General features: G+C 40.6%; 2 protein-coding genes across 3 annotated transcripts in view; one reads left to right on the top strand and one right to left on the bottom strand.

Moving 5' to 3' along the window:
• The window catches only part of PPP2R2C (protein phosphatase 2 regulatory subunit Bgamma), a 208220-nt gene extending 204869 nt beyond the window's left edge, over positions 1-3351 (bottom strand). Inside the window, exons 1-2 of the mRNA XM_076335904.1 lie at positions 3273-3351; positions 2984-3064 (exon numbers count right to left, since the gene is read on the bottom strand). Of these exons, the coding sequence (XP_076192019.1) occupies positions 2984-3064; positions 3273-3288 (97 nt within the window). The 5' untranslated portion in view covers positions 3289-3351. The remainder of the gene's footprint in view (positions 1-2983; positions 3065-3272) is intronic.
• A 2701-nt stretch (positions 3352-6052) lies between these two features.
• MAN2B2 (mannosidase alpha class 2B member 2) overlaps positions 6053-22315 on the top strand; it is a 31530-nt gene continuing 15267 nt past the window's right edge. For both annotated transcript variants that reach the window (XM_076335902.1, XM_076335901.1), the window contains exons 1-7: positions 6053-6196; positions 9745-9891; positions 13574-13679; positions 16097-16269; positions 17514-17629; positions 18584-18761; positions 21948-22146. In XM_076335902.1, coding sequence (XP_076192017.1) covers positions 6056-6196; positions 9745-9891; positions 13574-13679; positions 16097-16269; positions 17514-17629; positions 18584-18761; positions 21948-22146 — 1060 coding nt within the window. In that variant the 5' untranslated portion in view covers positions 6053-6055. The remainder of the gene's footprint in view (positions 6197-9744; positions 9892-13573; positions 13680-16096; positions 16270-17513; positions 17630-18583; positions 18762-21947; positions 22147-22315) is intronic.

Below are 22315 nucleotides of genomic sequence, written 5' to 3'. Positions count from 1 at the left end.
ATTAACCATATAATCATTACTGAATGTAATGCTATCTAGAGTAACATAATGCCAGCTTAGAATTCACAGCATAAAATATTTCAAACATGCTTTAACTTATACAAAGTTTGCAAGAAGTTAATGTGATTTGGAACTTAAAGCAAAGGGTGTGGAATAAGGAGTCCTGTTAACAGTCCACTAGATAGTCTGGGCAAACGGTACAAGATTTGACTTTTCAGAAGTCTCAGGTACTAACCGCTTAATAGCTGACATTCAGCTTCTATAAAAATCACATCCTTAACTTCTATACTTCATTTTGCTAGGCTGTAAATGGATACTTTAATACTACTCTTCATACAGCTTTTGTGAGGCTGCACTTAATGTGAGCAAAGTGCTTTGAGATCTTTAGCATGAATAAAATATATTTTGCACTTACATGTTAATTACAGAAGTAGCAATATTTGAAACAGGGTTTTGTTTCAAGGCAGCAAAACTAAATCAAACATGATTATCTTGGCTTCGATTGTGATGTTTTACTTACTATGTTCTATTTTTCCTTGCATTTGAAATATGCAATTTTACTTTTCTGTTATGTAAATGAATGTTTTTCATCTAACACATCTATTTTTGGAAAAAGAATCTAGTCTAAGACAGAAATGTTGCAGAACACAATTCTGAAGTCTAACTGACAGAGTACTGCAAGGCATTCAATAGCAAAAGCAGCAAGAGGTGCCCAGAGGACTCATTGAACTTAGAACATTAATATGTAAAAGTTTATCTATACATATATATAGATAAACACACAATAATATTTAATATAGATTAATTAGTCCTTCTGTCCATTAGTGAGGTGGTCCTAACCAGTGCAGCAGCAATCACAACAGTTGTAGCCATTCTGAAAAGTAAAAAGAACTGGGATGAGGATAGAAATAAAAAAAATCTGCATTGAAAATCATAGGAACAATCCATTTTAAGCTAAGGATTCTGTTCGGCTCTGTCTAATTTATTTTAGAGTCAAACTTCAGCAAAGGAAGAGGTTTGGACTTTATCCAAAACATTGGCATGCAAAAGAGGTCAAGCCACCTGCGATAGTGGTCCTTTCTTTTAAATATTGTTTTTCACTTCTGCAAAGTGTGCTGATTATATTGCTGTATGTGTTCCTAGATAGCAGTGGCATCTAATAGACATGTATTCTGGAAAATGCATGTTATGTTTATGTTAATAGGATTATATATAACTAGCGTTTACTACCTGCAGATGACTTTGACTCTGTAGCTTATGTGACCAAATTACATTGCTTCAGCCTGTTTCCTGTTCTCTGAATTTCACACATTCCCATGCTGAGTAAAGAAGAGAAAACACGTAAAATTTCCATTTGACTTAAATGGAGTAAAATTGGGCATCCATAAATTGCCAGTGTTAGAGAACGGAAGTCAGGGTTAGCAAACTAATTTTAAAAATTATGTCATGTGACAAAAGATGACCCAAAAAAATCAAAGGAATAAAACAGCTGTTGAGAAGAAAACATTATAGTCTCAAAGCAGTGCTGAAACACTGGTATTTAGCCAGACAAATAAAAGTTAAGAAGCATATTCTACTCATTCAAATCTTTAAATGAAAGTAAATGCCAACCTAAAGCTTGTTTTCAACATTCTGTGATGCCTAAGAAATGCTGTCACTCATTACACTCCCTCACACGGATGTAATTTCCACCCCCACCTATTGTCATCACATCTGGTTCGGTATGCAGTTTCACAAAAAAAAAAAAAAATTAATCTGGGCACAAAATCATAACATATTTTGAGAAATGCTTTAGTATGCAAGTGTGTGTAATTACACACACTATTAAATACACCTTGAAATATAAACCACCATGGAATAACTGGGGGGGGGGGGGGGGGAATAACTTACTCCAAAGCCTTGATCAAGCTGTAGCTTATTATTAGTACACCGGGGTTTAAATCACTTCTCCAAACAGCAAAACACAAGACATAACACAAAACTTCACATCCCACAGAATCACAGATAATAAAGCTAAAAGAGACCCCAAACAGGTAGTCTATCTACCTGCCCCAAAGCAAGATCTGTAGCTTTATCACTTCAAACCATGTTTGTGAAACAAACCTCGAATATCTCAAGTGAATGAGATTTCCTTGTATACCTACCTCATATATTCTAGTGCTTCACTGTTGAAAAGTTTTCCCTAATGTCTAACCTGAAGCCAATCTATTACAGTGTGTCACTTTCCTCAGCACTGTAAAGTTTTTCAGTCCAGCTGAACTTGTGATGCATTTTAAGCCCTTACAAACAGTAAACGCACTCCTCAGAAACGCGTACCACCAACAGACCAAAACATCGAGTTGAGGTCCTAGCTCCACTCAACTCACGGAAAACAGACACTGCAATATGCTCACGGACACTGCACACTATGCATCCAACATACTGGAAAATACAGGTTGACATCTAAGTTTAAATACTCTGCATGTTCAGAATCATATGTGGTTCAGAGACAGAGGGGAGACTTTCTTGCCCTAGCACCCAAAGGCTGTTCCTTTTCTGATCACAGAATATTCAAAAATAAAACTTCCCAGGTTACCTCTCTCTTCAAAGTTAAGGGGGAAAAAAAAAGAAAACTTTCCAGCAGGTACTACACCACCTCCCTCACACCATTAGCCACCGATGCCAAGGCCAAGAGGACTGATGCCACCTAGGCTGCTAGCTACGAAACCGACTTTTCCAAAAAAACCAAAATAAAACCAGCTAAGACACTTACACTGTTACCATAAGTGCATGCAAACCATCAGCGGCCACCCCCTGCCAGCCCACCTCCCCTCCTACACTGGGCCCACACGCCATTTTCGCCACCCCACAGGCCCCACGCCCCGGGGCAGCTGCCATGTTCTTCCACAGCCGCTCTCCTACCAGTGAGCCACGTTTCTCCCCATGCCGCCAGCTGGGGCAGTGGTCGAGGGGACGCGCCCCGCCTCAGCACCCCTGTACTCACCTTCAGAGACCTCAAACTCGGCTGCTCCATTGAGCTGGTAGAGGCACCAGTCAACCGTGCTCTCGCCTGGGGGGCCGCCAACTGGGCAGGGAGGAAAGGCACAGTCAGTTGGGGGCACCCAGGGCCGGCGGGGCGGAGAGGGCTGAGGAAGGGAGAAGGGAAAGAGGGCGGCGGAGGGGAGAGGCAGAGCCGGAGGAGTGGGGAGGAGAGATGGTGGGGGCAGAGGAGGGAACGGAGGAATAAGAGGGGACCAGGGAGGGCCGGGGGAAGGGAGAGCGTTTCCAAATACCCTGCTTGTGGGACATGTGTATTGCCCTCCGAAAGGCGCCCAGTACTCTGAACTGTTATTTGCTTTGCTCCCAGCGCCGGTAGCTCGGGGCGCCTCCTCCTTCTCCCAGCGGAGCGGGCGGCGCAGGCAGCCAGCGCTGCCTCGAGGCGCTCAGGGAGCCGGGGGAGGGAGGACGGGAAGGAGGGAAGGCTCCGCCCGGAGCTCCCGGCGGAGGCGGCGCAGCCTCGCCAGGACCCGCCGCGCCCGGCACCGCCGGCCCTGCCACGGCCCGGACAGGTGTGAGCGGGCGGCGGGGCCGCCCCCAGCGGGGCGCCGCGGGCTGTCGGCGGGGCTGGTCAGCCGCTCTGCCTGAGGCGTGCCACGGCGGCGGCGGGATGCGACGCCACAGCCTGGCTTTCCTCCCGGCCTCCCTCCGCGGCCCAGAGTAGAGGCTCCTTCTTGCTGTTGGTTCAGCTTCAGTATTGAACTCCCGATCAGGTGCCGCCGGCTGTGCAGTGTCCCTTCACAGTGCCTCAGCCACACGTGCCTGCGGAGCGGCCAGCCTGGCGTCCACAGGTGGGTATCCCCAGCTGCACCAGGAGCCTGGACACACGCAAGCCCTGGAGAACACCACGCACCGGGGCCTTGCCAGTGTCACCCATGCTAGCGTCCGTACGGCCTCTCCTGGCTCACCACACCAAGTGCCAGCAGCTGTGTTTTCCTCACGACATTCACCTCGGTTCTCTTACCATCCCTAGGCCATGTAGGCTATCTTACGGATAAAGGCTGCAAATACCATGTAAATTGTCAGGTTTATATATGCTGAAATCACTGCAAGGCTAGAGAGTGGTTTTCATCTGGTCCATGGACCCCTGTGGATCCACAAACTGCCTTTACAGCACCCATAAGAGGTAAGTAAGAAAGCAAACCTGTTGTCAAGTAAGCTTAAGTGCTCTGTGTAGTGACCTTTGCCTCTGCTGGAAAATGTTTAGGGGAATGGCAAATTTTAAAACACTGAAACAGTCAGCTAGAGCGAACATGTTAATAAATACCTTTATTCTTACAGACATCCACCCCAAAAACACCACAGGAGGCAAAGGCAAAGGTGTGTTAATTGTTCTGTTCACCAGGTGGCTTTCTTGGTATTTAATTTAACACAATTGTGACTGCTTAGCTTATAGCTGGCAGCATCCTGCCTACGTCTTCTGTCTTTTTGAGGTGACGGTGTCAGAGGCCCACGTATAGCACAGCTCATGTCAAAGAGAGCAAACACACTTTGTATGGGCAAATGAGAAAAGCTTGAGAAATAATACAGGAAGACTATAATCAAGCCATACTAAGAGATTAGGAGCCAAAAAGAGGATAAAATACCAATGTAGGCAGCTGTCATGGCACAATTACGCTGGCTCCTCCATCTAGCTTTTTGCTGTTTGTGAAACAGTATGTAAATGGTGGGGAAGCATTATTTTCAGGATAAATTCTACTTGATATACCTACATTCATCCCTTTTTGCCACAAGTGAAGACCCTCCTGCCGCCTCTAGGTGTGTAAACTGTGGGCAGTTTGATTCAATTTTTCCTAATAAAAGTATTCTGTTCTAATATTTATGTTCTTCTCTACTGCATCCAAGACAGTGTCACACTGTGGCCTTTGTGAAAGAATAAGGAGGACAATTACACTTTCTGAAGGAAATAGGTTTAAAATGGGAATAACACTCTGCAAACATTCTCAGCTGCTTTTAGAAACAAAGCAAAATGCCAACACTTAAGCTTTCCTGGGAACGTCACCTAAATTACAAAGACCATAATGCCTTCTGAGGTAAAAGATCACCAGTTCATTTAGACAGTGTGTGTATATATATCCCTAAGCCATATGTTTGCTGGATGTGCACTAGCTTTCTTGGAACTGAAAAGGTTTAAGCTGATGATTTGGGGAAAAAAAGTATCATAGAGCTGCTTACAGTGATACTAAGTTTTAAAAAAATAAACTGTTTTGGCTTTTAATATCACAATGATAGATTGGGCAGAAACTGGTGCAACTGCAGACAAAACTTCTGAGGAGATTGTTTGGGCTAGATTACCCTATAACATTTTTTAATTATGGGTTGGATTTTTTTCCTTTTCAGTAGGACTTTTTGCAGAGACAAGAGTCTATCTTTTTGGTTCTCAGCACAGGGTCCACCTCTTGCTAGCAGCGGTAAGACAAGTCAGAAAACCAATTTAAATGGGATCAGAAGGGTCAGCCACATAAAATTTAATCTTGCTACAACTTCAAAACTCCAAAGATGCAGACAATAATCCGTAATGAACTATTATACCCTGAAATAAAGAACTCGCGTTCAATTCAAAAGAATTTCCTCAAGAAAACCCCTAAGGATTTATAGTCATCCGAGATGCAGAACTCAACATGTCTCTGAGCAATCTAGTTTTATAAGAAAGTCAGCCCCGGCGTTATCAACAAGAGCCACCAGCACCTCCCGGGGACTGTGCTTTTAACGGGCTCTTGCACCCTGCTGTAGGGATCTCGAGTACCTGCACAGCAGCTCGGGGCTGAGACAGTCACCCCTCGTGCCTCGAAATCCTCTCACTTAAAGGAAAACTGCTGTAGCTTGGCGTTTTGTTGTTTTGTTTTGGTTTGTTTTGAACAAAGCGGCTCCTCTTGACGAGCGAGCCTGACGCCTCCGCGCGGTGAAGACGGTGCCGCGGCGCGCCAGCCCCTGCTTCCCCGCCCCGGGGCCGCCGTGCCGGGAGGCGGTGCCGGGGCGGCGGGACGCGGAAGTGCGGCGGGACGCCCGCGGAGCCGCCATGCGCCCCCCGCTCCTCCTCCTGCTCTTCGGCCTCCTCCCGCTCTTCGGCCTCCTCCCGCGGGCCGACGGCCGGGGGGAGCTACGGGCCTTCGTGGTCGCCCACAGCCACATGGACGTCGGCTGGGTTTACACGGTGCAGGTGGGGCCCCCTGCGGAGCGAGGCTGGCCGGGGCGGATAACGGCGCGGCCGCCTTCCCCCTGGGGCGGCCCGGGGGCTGCTGGGGTAGGGGTGGGCTTGTCGGCTGGTGGGGCTGAGCCTCTCCGCTGCCCGACCTCAGCTCAGCTCCCTGTGCGCCTTCGAGCTTGCAGAACTACCCGGAGTCGTGTAACGCTGGCAGCGGGGGGTCTGCCTGCCCCTGTCCTAACACCTACCCGCCTGCAGAGAAGCGCATAAATCCCTGTCAGGTGCGGCTCCTGCCCTAAGTCCGTCCTGGAGTGTGCTCCATCGCCTGGTATTTCGGGATCCCCGCGCTCGTTTGGAGGCGGCATGGTTAGCTGAGGAGCTCTGCCCGTGAATTTTGGGTTTGCGTGTGCCTGTGTTCTGCAGGATGCTCCTGATGGATTTTTTTTTTTCTTTTTAAAGTAACATCTCCAATCTGTTTGATGGTGTGCTTTGGTTATGTGGCAGATTTTCTTGGTCTTTTTGTTACTAAGCCAAAACCCCAGGAAAACTCTGTTCTTAGAGAGGAGAGCAGGATCCCAGGTCCTCGATGGCTGGGGTGGGGTTGGAGCCTAGTGCCACGGAAATGTAGTAGCAAAATAATTTTTGCTAAAGAAATGAGATGTAGAGCAAAATAAATCAGGTGGGGCATTAATACCTTTCATATTTGTTAGTCAAAATCCTGAATTATTCATTAGTATGAATTTCTTTCGTTTATGTGAAAAATGCTGTGGATACTTCACTTGCTAGAGTGATATGGCATCAGACAATTAAGAGTAACTAATAAAAAAGAGCTAATGGCTCACCAAAGAATCTCTGCTATGCATGTTTTTGTCTTCCCTTTTCAGGAAAGATTAGTGAATTTCTCCTTTAATACTTCAAACTCCTACTCAGAAATTGTATAAGGAAACACAAAACTAATTTTTATTTTGGGTCAGTTAGTGGTCGAAGATCTCCACTGAGGGAAATGAAACACATAATTATCTTTTTTTTTTTTTTTTTTTTTGAGAATGCAATTGCTCGAAGCCTCAGTTCCTCTGCTATTAAGTCACAAGCATCAGCAATTCCTATAGTCAAAAACCACAGAGGCTACATGTGGTTTCAGATGTTTCTGTACTAAATTGAAACCTGAAGGTAACACTCTGTGGGATACTAATGTGATCCCAACCTATTTTACGTTTTTGGTTTGCTTAGTTATTAGGTTTCACTCATGACTGACAACATACTATTTTTTTAGTGTTTCATTTCTCCATTTATAATGTGAAAAATAAGCATTTCATTTATGGTATCAGAACAGCAATCTTCATTGTGTGCTGGAAATTATAGTATTGATGGAGAATTCCAGCATTGGATGTGTAATAAAGCTTTTTTTTTTCCCCTCTCAAAGAAAGCTATCTGTTGCAATCTGATAATAGCAGTGGTACCATAACTTACATGAGACGTGGCATCTCACTGATGTATCTTACCATAGGTGTGAAAGACACCTTACCATTGTCTAGAATGCAGTACAAAATAATTTTTACATCATGGTAGAAGTTTAAAATCTATATTTAAATAAGTGAAATCTTACCTGATTATTTATACTGGGTCACTGCTTATTGTTTCAGAGTATCTCATTAGCTGATAGAGGATATAAATTGGAAAGAAAATTCTTACTGTTGCTTGCAAGTATCCTGGTTTGTGAGAACAATTGCTTTCAATTCCCACCCAGACGACTGGAGTTTATAAACTTTGTAGGATTGGGTAATATCTTACTGCTTAGTTCCAGTGTAGTTTGAGTCAGAATAAAGACTGTCTTGCCTTAATCTCCAAAATACCTCAAGAAAATATTTTCAGTAAATCACCACACAGAATATTTTGGTATTGTATTAAATTTGAAGCTCTTAAAATCTAATGTATTCCACTTAACTATTAAGAACTAAAATTGATCCTGATGTTGTAATCATTGTACGTATACTTGAATTTTAGGATGTATTGTTTGTAGCCAGTTGCCAGTGAAAAATGAAAACTCCTTAGCAATCATTTGAGTGTGTCACTGTTGAGTATTAGTAAAACTTAAAAGCTATTCCCTTAGTTAAAATTTCACATTAGTATTAAGCATCTAATCATAATCTTGATTTTAAAAAACCCTTAAGAACTGATCGAGAAATCATTGAACAAGTAATTATTTCGATAAGCACTACAGTATTTTAAGCCATTCCTCCTACACTCAAATGTTTTTTCCCTTTTCTAATGACACGTTAGCATTTTTGCAAAGATAGCTGGATTTCAGTTGTGGAAAACAAGGGGTTAGGAAAAGTTCATTTCTGATTTGGATCACATCATCCCCTTCTTATGTCAAAATGTGATTTTTGTATAGGAAACTAGCCTAAATTAAAACTGTGGATTCATATTTTATATATCATGCCTATTAGTTTTTAGGTGGGTGAGATATGTGTGTGTCAATCACTTTCAGATGTATGTGTATGTATTGCGGTGTGCGTTCTTAAGCAAGTACCAGTAGTTTAAGTAGAGAAGCGTTAAAATAACTGTGCTATAACATGCAGATAACTTTGTTACAAGAAAACATGGACATCGCAGGAAATTCTAGGATCTCTGCTGTTGTCTTTAGACGTTCTGTATCACTTTGAAATTAAGTAAAGGGTGTATCTGGTCAGCAGAAGTTGTTCTGGGAAGGATAAGCGTACATAAAATATCTTGATGTGCGCAACTTCAAAATTAATGTCGTGATGTTCATTTGATACCATATTATAGGATATAACAGTGTGATAGGTTATTTGATGGATACAGTTGTCATGTTTGCATTCCAATAAAACCCATAGGCCTCATTCTGGAATACAAGTGGCTTTAGGAATGGCATAGACAGGATAGATGCACAAATTCTCACACTGGATGTTTCCATGTCAACAAGTCAAACTCATTCTAAGAGTCCTTTGCCATTTTGGTTTTACTCTGTCCTAAAACATCAAGCAAAATGGAGTTATTTTTCATGACTGAAGCTTCTAGGGCCATAATAGTATAATTTACAGTATATGTATCACTGTATTATACTGGCAGTGCACACCTGCAGCGCAGAGTCATACTCGCTCTGAAGAAACAATTCTGCTAATTCAGGCCATCAAAAGAAGAGCAGAAATGGAAGAATAAAGTGTGCGTGTGCATTTATTAACTATGTTGGTGCAAAGTCTTATCATTTATGGCATTGTTGATTTAAGGTAAGCAATGAGGGACAGGGTAAGCTGTTCCCAGTACATCAAAAAGAAAGCTTGTACTGGTGTCTGCTCAGCTTGGGGGAAGCTACACTATGATCTAGTCAGGTCCCCAGTCAGAGGATATGTTTTGGAGCAGAAGGGCCCACAGGCTGTATGTAACCAGAGAGAACTCGGTCTTTCTGCGCGTACAAAGGAAGTGTGCAACAAATGTGAGGTTTTTGATCTGTCTCTTCTCAAGCCCAATAAGTGTTCAAAACAGCCCATTTAATATGGGCAAAACAGAGTTTATTTTCTACGTTGTTTTTTTTTTTTCAGGAAAGTATGCATGCTTATGCAGCAAATGTCTACACATCTGTTGTAGAAGAGCTAGTGAAAGGAAAGCAGCGCAAATTTATTGCTGTGGAGCAGGAATTCTTTCGACTCTGGTGGGATGCAGTAGCCACAGATACGTACAAGCAGCAGGTAAGTTGTACCAGAGCCAAACTTCCTGCTAACAAAGAATCCACGCTCTTTTCAGGGGGCAAAAAGGGGCAAAGTACTTTACCATTTTCTTTTTACCCAGGTCTTGTGTAAGCTGTCTCTGAATCTGGTACTTCATATGAAAGGACATTAACTCTAAAGGCAGTTGCAAGAGGTTAAAACCTCAACTATAGATCAGAGCGGTAGGAGGTAGTAACCTTCGCACCGAAGACTCTTTACACTTTACAATTCTTGTTTCGTCAGTGACTTTCTTATTTGGGGGCATGCTAGTATAAGATGTGGGTGATTCTGAAAGAGGCTGTACCAATATCTGTTAAACATCTGAAGCTTATGAACTGCTGCCTAACACTGCTCACAAGAAGGAACTTTTTTTCTTTCCAGTTAAATACTGCTCAAAAACCTGTCATTTGTAAACAAGGAAAATGCAGCAAAGAGGTGACTGTAGATTCAACAGCAATAACTGTTTCTTGGGTTTGTTTATTTATAAGCTGTGATCCCTTTCAGTCCTCAGAGCTTTAATTTGAGGATTGTTTTTTTCCTAGTAAAGACATTGTGAAGTTTTATTTGTCACTTCTTTTTTCCTCTGGCATGAAACAAACTGAAATCAAAGACTGCGCTGGTACCCTAGCAGCTGGTCATGTGTTGCATTGCAGCACAAGATGTTTAAGTTTTGGACCCTAAAACCAGAGGGTAGGTGCAGCTTCCCATAGGTACTCACTCAGAACTCCATGGTCTGTTTTGTTACCAGGGTCCAGGCAACAGCAGCATATTACTTACAGTACTTTACATTTCAGTTTGTTTAAAGCATCATGTAAAAAAGACACCTTTTGCCTGTTTTTTCTAACCTAGTCCTTCACTAAATTCTGAATTTTCTGTAATGTTTAGTATTTAAATAATAGCTTACAACCTATGTGCAGCTGACCTTTGTATGAGAGGTTTTGCTGTGTATAGGCAGTTCGCTGTTTTTGTGTGGGTGTTTTGCCCATACTTGCCTGTTGAAGGACAATTTTCTTGTCTGTTTTTAATTAGAAAACTGTACTGTAAGTCTGGGGTGGGGGAATTAAAGAAAATAGCATGGGAACTACTTTGTGCAGGGACAGAAGAGTGCTCTAATTTTCTAAGGTAAGTTGATCTTATTTCAAGTACGTTATGCTGCTGTAACCCAAATGTAAAGACCTGTGTTTCTAATATCTATTCTTGCTATTATGTGGAATCCAGAAGAGTAAATGTGTATCACATTTGACCTCAGTGCAAAACTAGTACATATGATTCAGCCTTTAATTTCCTAGCCTAATTACTAATAATTGTTGCTTTTATGCATTTTTAGTCAGTTCTCTGGTTACTTTATAGTTGCTTCTCTGAAAATTAAAATTATTAAAAATAAATTCCTCTTAAACCGGTGTGTCAAACATTTAATCTCTAATAATATTTAAGAGCTATAATGCTTGCTGATAAGTGACATGTTTTTAACATTAGCAGGTTGCAAATATTGGACCTTGAAATTAGGTCACTCTGGTTACTGTCCTGCTTTTTCCACTTGAGCTCTAGCATTAATGATTTTCTGTAGTACAGGCTCTCTGGTTTTAATTTTGCCATTTTTTTTTTAAATTTAGTATTTCACTTGGAATACAGGATTTAATTCTAGTTTCTTTTGGAATGTCCACTTTGGATTAGAGCAGTAGCATTAAGAACTAGTAAAAGGTACAGCCTGGGTACTGAAGCTGATTTTGCAATTCAGACGAGGATATGCAGAAGTCAAATGTATTGCAGCAGTATTCAGCCAGATATGAACCTCTAAGTTCTCAGTGCATGTTATTTCCACAATATTTTCTTGTGTGAACCATTCTTATCACCTTACCCTGGCTTGATGTCTGGGTGTTTTAAGTTGGAGAAAAAAGATGTGTAGCCACTTCTACCTGGTTTGTAGGGGTGAGTTGATGTAAGAATAGTAGTAGTTGTCCCAAGGACCACAGATATGTTCTACTACTGTAGCAGCCTGCTGCTTGTAGTACTGCTGTGTCTGTTTCCTTGGTTCCTCCTTCCTTTTGCCCAGTGCTGGTCAGCAAAAGTGCTTGTCATTAGAGATATTGTTTTCTTTTTTTTTCTAGGATTGGATATTATTTAAATTACTTGAATTATTTTTCTTGTGTTTTCAGCCTCTCAGTGGTTCCACAAAACTTATATTAAAAAAAAGTTTCCATGGCCCAAAGTTTGGATCAGAGGTATCTTTTTTGGACATCCATCCAAATGGGGAATAATAGCCACAGATGCTTTTCATGTAGGTCAGGACCATTTCTGTGCTGACACCAGATATCAGTTATCTGGTCTCCCAGCATGCTAATCAGTCACCACAGTTGGCTGGAACTAATTTATGAATGCTGAGCCCTGAAGCATTTTCACAACATTGTGAAAGAGAGAAATGATCATAATCAAAATTGACAATCTGGCATCGTATCTGAGCAGACACAGGGGCATTCACTGAAGGTTCCTAGGGAAATAAACATAGCTCTGGAATTGGCATCCTACATGACAGATTTTAAAAAAAAAAAAAAAAAAGGTGGTGGTGGAGATTAAAATACATATTTATACAAACTTTCTTTGTTGGAAGTTTGAGGTATCTTTGAAGTTCTAGGTAGCGAAGTAACTATAATAAAAACAGAAGACTCCCTAACACTTCTAGAAAGAGACACAGACTATTACTCCCTCCATCCAAACACCATCCCCCCCCTTCATCCAGCACATTTGCTGAAAGTTGTACTTGTTGGCATACTTGTTGTTTCTAGTGGCTGAAGAAAACCCAAAAAAAACCCCAGAAAAACTGTGAATAATTGAACAGGTTGTAATATACTGACAGTTTTTAAACTAGGAAAAAGAGACCAGAAATTAAGGTTAGCAGTGGGTTTATCAGGCAGGCAAGCCTGCTACGTGTGGAATAACTACTTCTTAATAAAGCATTCTGTCTCTCACAAGTTGAGCAACCTGTCCATCCTCTGAAGGCAAGGTAGATGCATACAGAGTAGAAGGGATGTGTTTGTGGCCATGGTGTGATGGCACACTTTGTCTCCCTCCTGGATCCCACAGATCTCAGTCTCCAAACTGTTATAGAGGTAGTAGACTAAAGGAAACCCCAGGAGCTTGGCCATTGCTGCTTGTATGTCGTTGCATATTGCTCTCTCATCCAGCCACCCAGTGCCTTTCCTAAGCCAAGACAGATGCAGTGGGAGGAAGACTTTGGGAGAAGCACTAGTATCTTCTGTTTTAATCCTCCAGCTCTAATTGCCTTGAGGCAGGATCCTAGGCTGCTGCCAGTGCAGTGTATGGGGACAAGTCTGGTGTTTAGATGGTATAAAGGCATGGTAACAGCCCTACTGAGAAGCACCAGAAGGTCAGGGTCTACCTGGCAGCACATCCTTCGTGCTCGCTACCTGGTTTCAGTCTAAGCTGGGTAAATCAATGCACTGTACAGCACATTAGTATGCTTTTTCCACCCTTCTCCTTTTGATAGCACTCAGTACAGGCAGCCTTTTATCCGACTTTTGTCCTGGATGCTTTCTTGACAAGTGTTGTGTCTAGGTAATGTGCTGTGATCTGAAATGAATTTGCAGCCTTTTTGGATAAGACTGAAATGATGTTTATGTTCTGTGTCTTAATTTCAATGTCATAGGTCCATCAGTTGCTTCAGGAGGGACAATTGGAATTTGTCATTGGAGGGCAAGTGATGCATGATGAAGCTGTGACACTAATTGATGATCAAATTTTACAGTTGACGGGTATGCATATTTGCATTTAACTTTTATTTTTCATTGTTATGACCTTGGGGGTTTTGTTTGTTTTTCATTTCTCCACCCCAAGATTGCTATTATTTTCTTACTCTTTAAGAACTGATCTCTTATTTTTTACTTGCTGGTGTGTTATCTGTATAAAAATCTTTGCTTTAAAAAAACCCGAACACAACAGTTCTGCAGTAAGCAAAAGGGTTAATGAAAGCTGGCTTGCAGTTTAATTGGTCAGTTTTAAACTCCTTTGGAGCAGAGGTCTTTTTTGCGTGTGTATATTTGTGTGTTTGTGTGTGTGTTTGTGAGCTTAAGCTCCTGAGAAGATAGTTATGGTCAAATTGAGGGTATGAAATGCTCTGGAAGAAAATACCTGGTAGCAATTCAGAGTGTGGGGAGGTTGTATTGTTTAGGCTAAGTCTTCTGCAGAACATGGGCCATTGAATGTCAGAGGTCATCTGAACCTAGTTGAAAGACTTGCTTGATGAAGAAACCCCCATTTGTAATCGTTGTCAGTAGCCTCTATTAGAAATAGGTGCATATTTCCAAGAGATGCACTATTTCCCATAGAAAATCTTCTAGCTTCTGCTTCCAGACATTCGTGTGTTACACCTCTCTATCTGATGGTTTAAAGAGTCTTCTAGTATTTACGTTTACCTCCATCTGGTTAATGAAAAAAGAAACAGGATAAATCATGCCACCACTGTGCTATAGATGCCTATAATATGCCGTGAGGGAGTAGCATGCTTTTTTGGGGCGGGAGGGAGTGTATTACCACCAGCTGTCTATTATGGCCGATATAAACCCTGCCCGTTTCAGGGCTACACTCTGGGCAGCTTTCTACATGGCAGAGTAAAGGGTCAGAAAACACTTTTATCATTTGCTGAATCTAACTGCGCAGCACCACTGGCCTTGTTCCTTGCTTGTCAGTGTTTATCAGGAGCGCAGGGATAGCAGATGCTTTTGCATCTCAGTGAGTCACCACATCACACGCTGGCCAAGGGGATCTCCTCCTCTTGGGATGAACATTATTTTTTTTTCTCATCTGACTCCCGTGTTTAAAGGTTGTTATATGGGCTTAGTACACCGAACCCAGGACTTCTCCAAAGAAATGGCTAATATTGACTGAAGAGTCCTTTTGTTAAATGCAACTACAGCTTTTTCTTTCATTTGAGTTAGCTGCAAAAAACATTTTCTAATTTAATATTTTATTCTGTGTATAAACATAATTTTTTTAAAAAAAATTTCAAGTTTGGTAATTTATTCAGCAGGAACAAAAGTATTAATATATTTTAAAATTCCCATTTATTTTTTCCTGAAAGCACTCTGCTCAGTTTAAGTATGAGTACATACAAACAAAACAATGTATCCTTGCATTATGTGTGGAGTTCATCTTGAGGAGACAAAGCCAGTGCAGGCATTTGGGGTCTACATTTCATGTCTTCTCATGTCTGTCCATCTGTGTTTTGGAAGAGCCTAGCAAACTCTGCCTAAAATGTGCTTCAGTCAGAAGAGTTAAAATAAACACTTTGTGAATATTTTCACTAGAGGAGACATTAACCATGGGAAAGATGAAGTGAAAAGAGAATGCCTTGCAACCTCAGTTATTCAAACGTGATATTAAAATTTGGAATGGAATTAGTCCATTCCCCAAAATGGGGAAGATATGGTTGCGTTTTCGAATAGTTCTGAGCATGATTCCAGAACTGTGAAATTAAGATCTGCAAATTTTTTTTTTTTTTAATGAGGATCCTAGTGTGATATATTGGAGTTCGGAGTAAAATCTATTGCTTAGCTGGTTGTTTTACTTTCATTTAAATAGTTTATCTGAGTTTATTGTATTGTCTGGTCTTTCTGATTTGAGGGTTTCTTTTTTTGAAACTCATTTCAATACAAAATTAATAACATTGGTTGTAAATAATATCATGTATCAAGATTGCTATTAACCTTTGGTTTTTTTCTTTTTTTACGATTGAGGATCATATTCGTATTAGTTTTGTTTACTGAATGGCTTCCCTGTCCTTTGTCATTGATATGAGACTGAAATTTTCTGAGAATGGGTGGTATGATTTGAGTGAACACAAACTAAATCCCAGCTTGTTGTTTTCATGCAGACTATTAGCCTTAACCTAATCTGTATCTACATACTTTTTCCCAGGCCTGTCTCTAATCATAATTCCTTTTTGTTATTCATCTTTTATAATGTTAATAAGTTATACCTGGCATAGCAAAATAAATATTGTCAGTGTGAAACTTTCTGCTGTGAATCATTAAATTTCTGAAACTTTAAATGCTTTGGAAAACAGCAACAAAGAGCTATCCTTTAAGTGCTTATCTGTAATACTATATGCCTATTAAATTTATGAAATGAACTTGTAAAAGTGTTCCTAATGTAAACAAATTTTGCTTTGCAGAAGGCCATGGATTTTTGTATGAAACTTTTGGGATCAGGCCTCAGTTTTCTTGGCACGTTGATCCTTTTGGAGCTTCAGCTACAACACCAACTCTTTTTGCTCTGGCTGGTTTTAATGCTCATCTTACTTCTCGGATTGACTATGATCTGAAGGCTGACATGCAGAAAAACAAGGTAAAAATACCCTTAGGAATGGAACCCATTGACAGCCTCTACTTACAGTAGTCTCAACCATGACATTAAGATAAGCATCCCTCTGATCTGTGCAAGAAAATGTAGGTATTTCTTCTCTAAAAGTGACATGCTGATTGCATGTGGTAATAGTGAAATATATTGAATCCATGTAATATGGTCAGTAATGTCTTTGTGACTTCTGGTCAAGGACAAAATATAGTCTAGCCTGAAGAAGACACAAAATGTGGGCAGTTGGGCAAAGCATAAGTGGACGTTGAATTAGGAGTGTTGGAACTGGAGGCATCTAGAATGGGTTTCAGCTTTCCTTGAGAAAATCTTAGATAGGTTGGGTTTTTTATAGGTTGTTTTAAAGTGCAGTGTGTATGTTTGGGTGCAGTGGTTGTCATGCTTGGAACACTTACTTGTGCCTGTAAAAGTAATAATACTAGGTCAGTTAGAGTGGCAGCTAATCATTTGTTTGCTGAATTCAGTTTTTGTTTCATGTTCTGCCTTCTCTTGCACAGTGTCCCATACACAGTAAATGTTTTTCTTTTCATATCACAATGTTGGACCCTGATCTGTCATCATTACGTGAAAATAAGGGGCTTTCACAAGTATGAGCAGGCCATTAGGCAGTTTTTAAGAATCTTGGGTGAAACTCAAGCGTCTCTGAAGAAAACAGAATTCCTGTTGAATTTGGTGAAGCCAGGACCTACCACCTTATGTTTGCAGTGAATTCTAATACTTCCTTTCTGCTAAAATCTTTTACGAACTTTTGACAATCTTTTCCCACCTAATTTTTTTTCTAGCACATGACAGTCTGGAGGCTTCCAAAACTGTAAAAATTCTGTTTCAGTTGATTTAAACATTGATTCCCACTGACTACAGTGCAATCCAGACTACATCTGGATCTTTCCTAGCTTAGAGGTGTTCAGCGCCCACTGAAACAAGTGAGGTGTAATGCCTGTGATAAGCTAGGCTTACATCTGGATTTTAGCAGTATGCTGGCAGTGTGCTGCCTCCTCTCCTTCTCCATCAATTTGAATAGAAAGGCAACACTGTAGCCTCCTATATATAGTATGTGACCTTGCTTGGGGTGCGATTTGCTGCTCTTAAGTAAAAACATTTAAAGTTTTGCAAGTGGTGGAACAGAAGATGGGCACTCTGAAGTCTTAAGTTGTTAATGATGGTATTTCTGTGCTTGTCATCAAGGGTAATGGTTTCTTACCTTTTTTGTTTTCCAGAAGCTTCAGTTTGTATGGCAGGGCTCTCCTTCCTTATCTGAAGGACAGGAGATCTTCACCCATGTTATGGATCAGTACAGCTACTGTACCCCATCGCAAATACCTTTTTCAAACAGGTCTGAAGATTTCCCAAATAGGCAGAAATATTGATCACTTCTGAGAGTTTATATTGTTGGAGTTTAAGTATTTTCTTTGACTGTTTTCTTTCAACAGTATCCTACTGCTTTCTCCTGACCTGCAGTAGGTCAAGGAGATGTCTAGACTCTGTAGATCTGAGTCAAAAAGTGACACTTACTACTGACAGGCATTAAAAATACTTCAAAATATTGACAGACTTTAAAAATAATGTTTTCTAGCACCGGGAGGCTTGGAACACAGGTACAGCTTTCATCTACATTTTTTATAGATATAGATATATATATATATATATCATGTCAGTCCTTATCAAAAAAATATAGAATAAAAATGTGAAACAAATCAATTGCTATAAACAGAAAATGTCCAGAGCAGGACTGGGTTGTTTTCTCTCTGCCTGGAAAGTTAAGATTTAAAAACTCCAGGAAGCTCAGTATGGACTTGGCTATTGCTAATTGATTTTCTGTGGGAGATTTTCAGCATTATATTGGGCTGAGATTGTGTATATTATCTGTGTATAAGCTAAAGCAACTAAAATTTTCCATTTACTTTGTGAAAAAATCCGAGAGCTTTTGAAAACTGTATTTTGCTCACTGGCTTATCCAGTACAATACTCTTTGTAAACAAAGCCTACTTGGGGGAACATCCTCATTGTTACAAAGCTTGCTGTTTTGTCCTATGATTTCTTTGTTCCGTGCCAGCAAGCAGCAGGGACTTGGAAAGTTGCACAGTGCGAAAAGAAAACTGGACAACCTTCCCCCTACCTCCACCCACAAATAAATGCTAAATGCTAAACACTAGCAATGAATATAAGCTGATTTTTTTTTTTGCTGCTTATTCCCTGTGTGTCTGCATTTTATCCCAGCACCTTTTGATGTGTTTTTCCCAGTTGAATAAATCCTGTTTATGGCCTATTGCTTTCTCCTTCTACTTAGATCAGGATTTTATTGGAATGGAATTGCAGCTTTCCCAGATCCACCAAAAGATGGTGTTTATCCAAACATGAGTCTCCCTGTTACAGATACTAACATCCATCTGTATGCACAAACCATGGTGGCAAACATTAAGGAGAGAGCAGCCTGGTTCCGAACAAGTGATGTTTTGTGGCCTTGGGTAAGTGCATGATCAGCATTTGCTTTAGCAGTGGCAAGTACACCTACAGTATGAACAGTAAGTAGAAGGTACTTTGCTACAGTATGTAGTGCAAAAACACAGGTAGAAACCACATGTCAGTAGAGTGTTTTTCTAAGAAGTGTGGCCCAAATGTTTCATTAGTAATGATTTTAAAAACTAGAACTTCTTTGTACAGTCTGCCAGCTGTCTACCAAGTCTTCCACCCTATTTAATATAGAAAGAAGTATGGCAAAATTGTAAAGATAACCTCTTGCAAAACTATATATTGCAATATTGCTTCCTTTTTTCCCCTCCTTGTTTTGTCTATTTAAATGATCTCTTTACCTAACTGCTTAGCACAACATAACTCTGTGTTAACAAAAACAGTAGCATTACAAGAAAATGTATTACGCATTAGGTAGACAACGTCTTTTCTAATTGATGTGTAATCATTTTCTTATACAGTCTTTGTATTTTAGTTAGAAACATAAGCATATCCCAGCATGGTCATTCAAACACTTTTTTCAGCAATATGCTATGTTAATTATGTCCTACATGTACACATAACACTGGTATGCTCTCACTATTTTTAAGTCCTTAGGAAAGAATAACTGCCTAAACTGAATGTAGAGTCTGGGTTTGAATTTTGATGGATGCTGTAGGTCTCATAATTACAATATTAAAGGATGATGTGTGTTCTTAAGGTGGCTATTTCACCACAATATCTGTTTGCAAAGAGAACAAACATTTTCTGACTGATGCAGCTTTGAGTCACTGATTTGTTTTTCTCCTGTGTTTGTGACACTGTTGCTTACATTGAATTTTTTTTTTTTAGAGGGTGAGGGGAGAAGTGGGATATAATACTCTGTAGTAGTGCTATAGTGAAAGTTATGCTGAAATGGGGAGGAGGGAGTTTTGAATAGTATGAATAAATTCCAGATGTCTAGATCCAAACCTGCAGTTTTGCAATAATGTAAGAAAATTTTAGTCTCTGACTTCTTGATTTGTGTGCTTGCGATAATGAGCTTTAAACAAAGTAATAAAAGTTTGTTACTCAGTCATAGGGCTATGTAAAGAAGTAGAGAGAAATAGATACACGGATACCTCTATAGTTAAGCTTAGCAATTTTTTTGTGATTACAAATAGTTTGGAGTACTTGGATTTTTTTTTTTTTCCTTCAGTTAAAAAAATCGGGAAATACACACCTTCCCACTTAAGGTCAGACCTCACGTCCAGACTATTGGCACTTTTGTGATGAGTTATATGGACAAACAAGTGTTTGTTCATGATCTGAAGCACCTAGTTGTGCAGGAGGATGCATTGAGCTGTGGGGCAGTGTAAAAGTTCAAACCTGCCTCTCTAGAGGCCATAGCAGCAGATGTAGCAGGGGGTATGGAATTGTCTTAAGGGCTGGAACTGATCCTTGAGATTGTTTTTTGGCCTGTGTGGTTGAACTAACTGTACAGTAATGTATAGCATTCCTGTGCAAAGTTTTGTTCAGGTAGTGAGTGGATGTGATGACTAACTAGAGCACGTTCTCCTGGACATCCTTGTTCTACTGAACTACAGTTCTCCTCAGCTACCGTGTTCTGTGTCAGTGTGAGTGGAGTCTACCAGCCCAGCACATCCCCTTCTGTGGTGCAAAGTATCTACTTTTTATAAGGAAGTCTTCTTGGATCATGAGTTGAAAGTAGTGCTCTACAAATGTGAAGTAGTTTTGACTGGTAAACATATGACTTCTTCCCCACAAATTTAGTTGGAGTCAACATTAGGAAGTCTGGTTTGCACTGACTGCCGCACTTTTCATATTTGGTTTGATATGTTTTAGTAGCTCATTCCAGTTTGAAGTTGTTTTCCAGTTTCTGCTATATGCATGCAGAAGATCTCTGCGTATCTCAGAAGAACTTTTCTGGTTTGGAAATAGAATTTCCACTTTTCTGATCAGTGACTTACCCTGTTAGGTCTGAGGGACAGGCATGTGCACTAGGATTCATAAAGGATGTGACAGTGACCTTACTTGAAACACCTAGTAAATGGGGAAGGGATGGGGTGGCACTCATATCTGGGAAAGAAGGGAGAGTAATCACCTCTGAGTTCAATTGAACTCATCAGGTTCAACTCATCATGAGTTGAATGGGTTCAGCTCATCAGGTTAAACTCATTGAGCCCATCAGGTAAAGGTTGGGGTGGAAGATGGGACTGCAAAGAAAATAGAGCCTCTTTGGCCATTTCTTCAGGCATTTGCTAAGCTTTGAAGACAAATTGCTGAGAGCATCTTTATTTTGAAAATGAGATCAGGATTGACTTGGGCAATGTTTTCTACCTCAGGCACAGGAACATGAAGATGAGGATGTATTAAACTAGTGTCAGTGTTGTAAGGCTTCTATTAGACCTTTTTATGTGAAGGTTTCTTAGCATGTTATTGTGCTTCAATTCGATGCCTACACTGTAATACTGATACCGTAAGAATATACATGGTGCCATGGCTGGCTGACTCTCATTTTCCTGGTCAGCTACTGTAGTTGAACAAAAGCATGCTTACTTACGCCTTTCTTTAACTGTTTGTATGTGCAGATAGTCTGTATTGAGACGCCTCCAACAGAAGGCAGAAGTTGTGCAAGCATGCTCAAAAAAAAAAAAAGAGGCTTTAATACACAGTGTGTCACCTCTCTCAACTATTTGGATGAGCATCAGAAGTACTATAGTCTACTGTCGTGATGGGGGATTAGCAACACATTGTGTGACATTTGTACTACAGGGATCTCTGTCCAGATTGTTTTGTTTCACATCATGTCCTCACCACTTCCTAAAGCTGTAAGCATTCTTAAGAGCAGGAAATAAGAACTTCCATATTTTCTGCTAAGTGGGAGAAATGCAGTGTGAAAAGAAACAAAGGTTGTCTTTCCAGGCATGTATGCATGCATTTTCCAATTACTACCACGAAATTTCATGCTCTTGCACAATATGGTGTGTCAACACACTTCTCCCTATCTGTAATGCTGGTTGGTTATCAGCTGATACGTGCAAGTAACCCTACCCATTCTGGACATTTTTGTAACAAATAACTTTTATATGGGCAGTCAAGATCACAAGAAATACCACTTTAACATAGACTAGTGTTAAAAAAAGATCCTTCTAAATTACATGACCCAAAGTCATTTGGCTGTTCTGTTTTCTGTATTTCAGGGTTGTGACAAACAGTTCTTTAATGCATCTGTTCAGTACTCCAACATGGACCTGTTGTTGGATTATATTAACAAGCATTCTGATGAGTTTGGAGTGACTGTGCAGTATGCCACTGTTGGTGATTACTTCCAAGCAGTTTATAGCAGAAATCTTACGTGGGAAATTCGGGACTCTCAAGACTTTCTTCCATATTCAACAGGTAATTAAGTTCAGAACTGCAGAATGTCTGCCTCAAATGTACATATTTAAAATGTTAATAAAGGGAAATTGAGAAAATGGGAAATAAAGTAAGAGGAAAAACACCATCTCCTTACAACATTTATTTACACTACCACGTGTCATTAAATAGACAAGCTGATGCCAACGTA

The sequence above is a fragment of the Aptenodytes patagonicus genome, chromosome 4 (genome assembly GCF_965638725.1).
Source record: "Aptenodytes patagonicus chromosome 4, bAptPat1.pri.cur, whole genome shotgun sequence".
In the NCBI taxonomy this organism is placed as follows: Eukaryota; Metazoa; Chordata; class Aves; order Sphenisciformes; family Spheniscidae; genus Aptenodytes; species Aptenodytes patagonicus.
The sequence above is the reverse complement of the archived record's forward strand: the minus strand, read 5'-3'. Positions and strand labels throughout refer to the sequence as shown.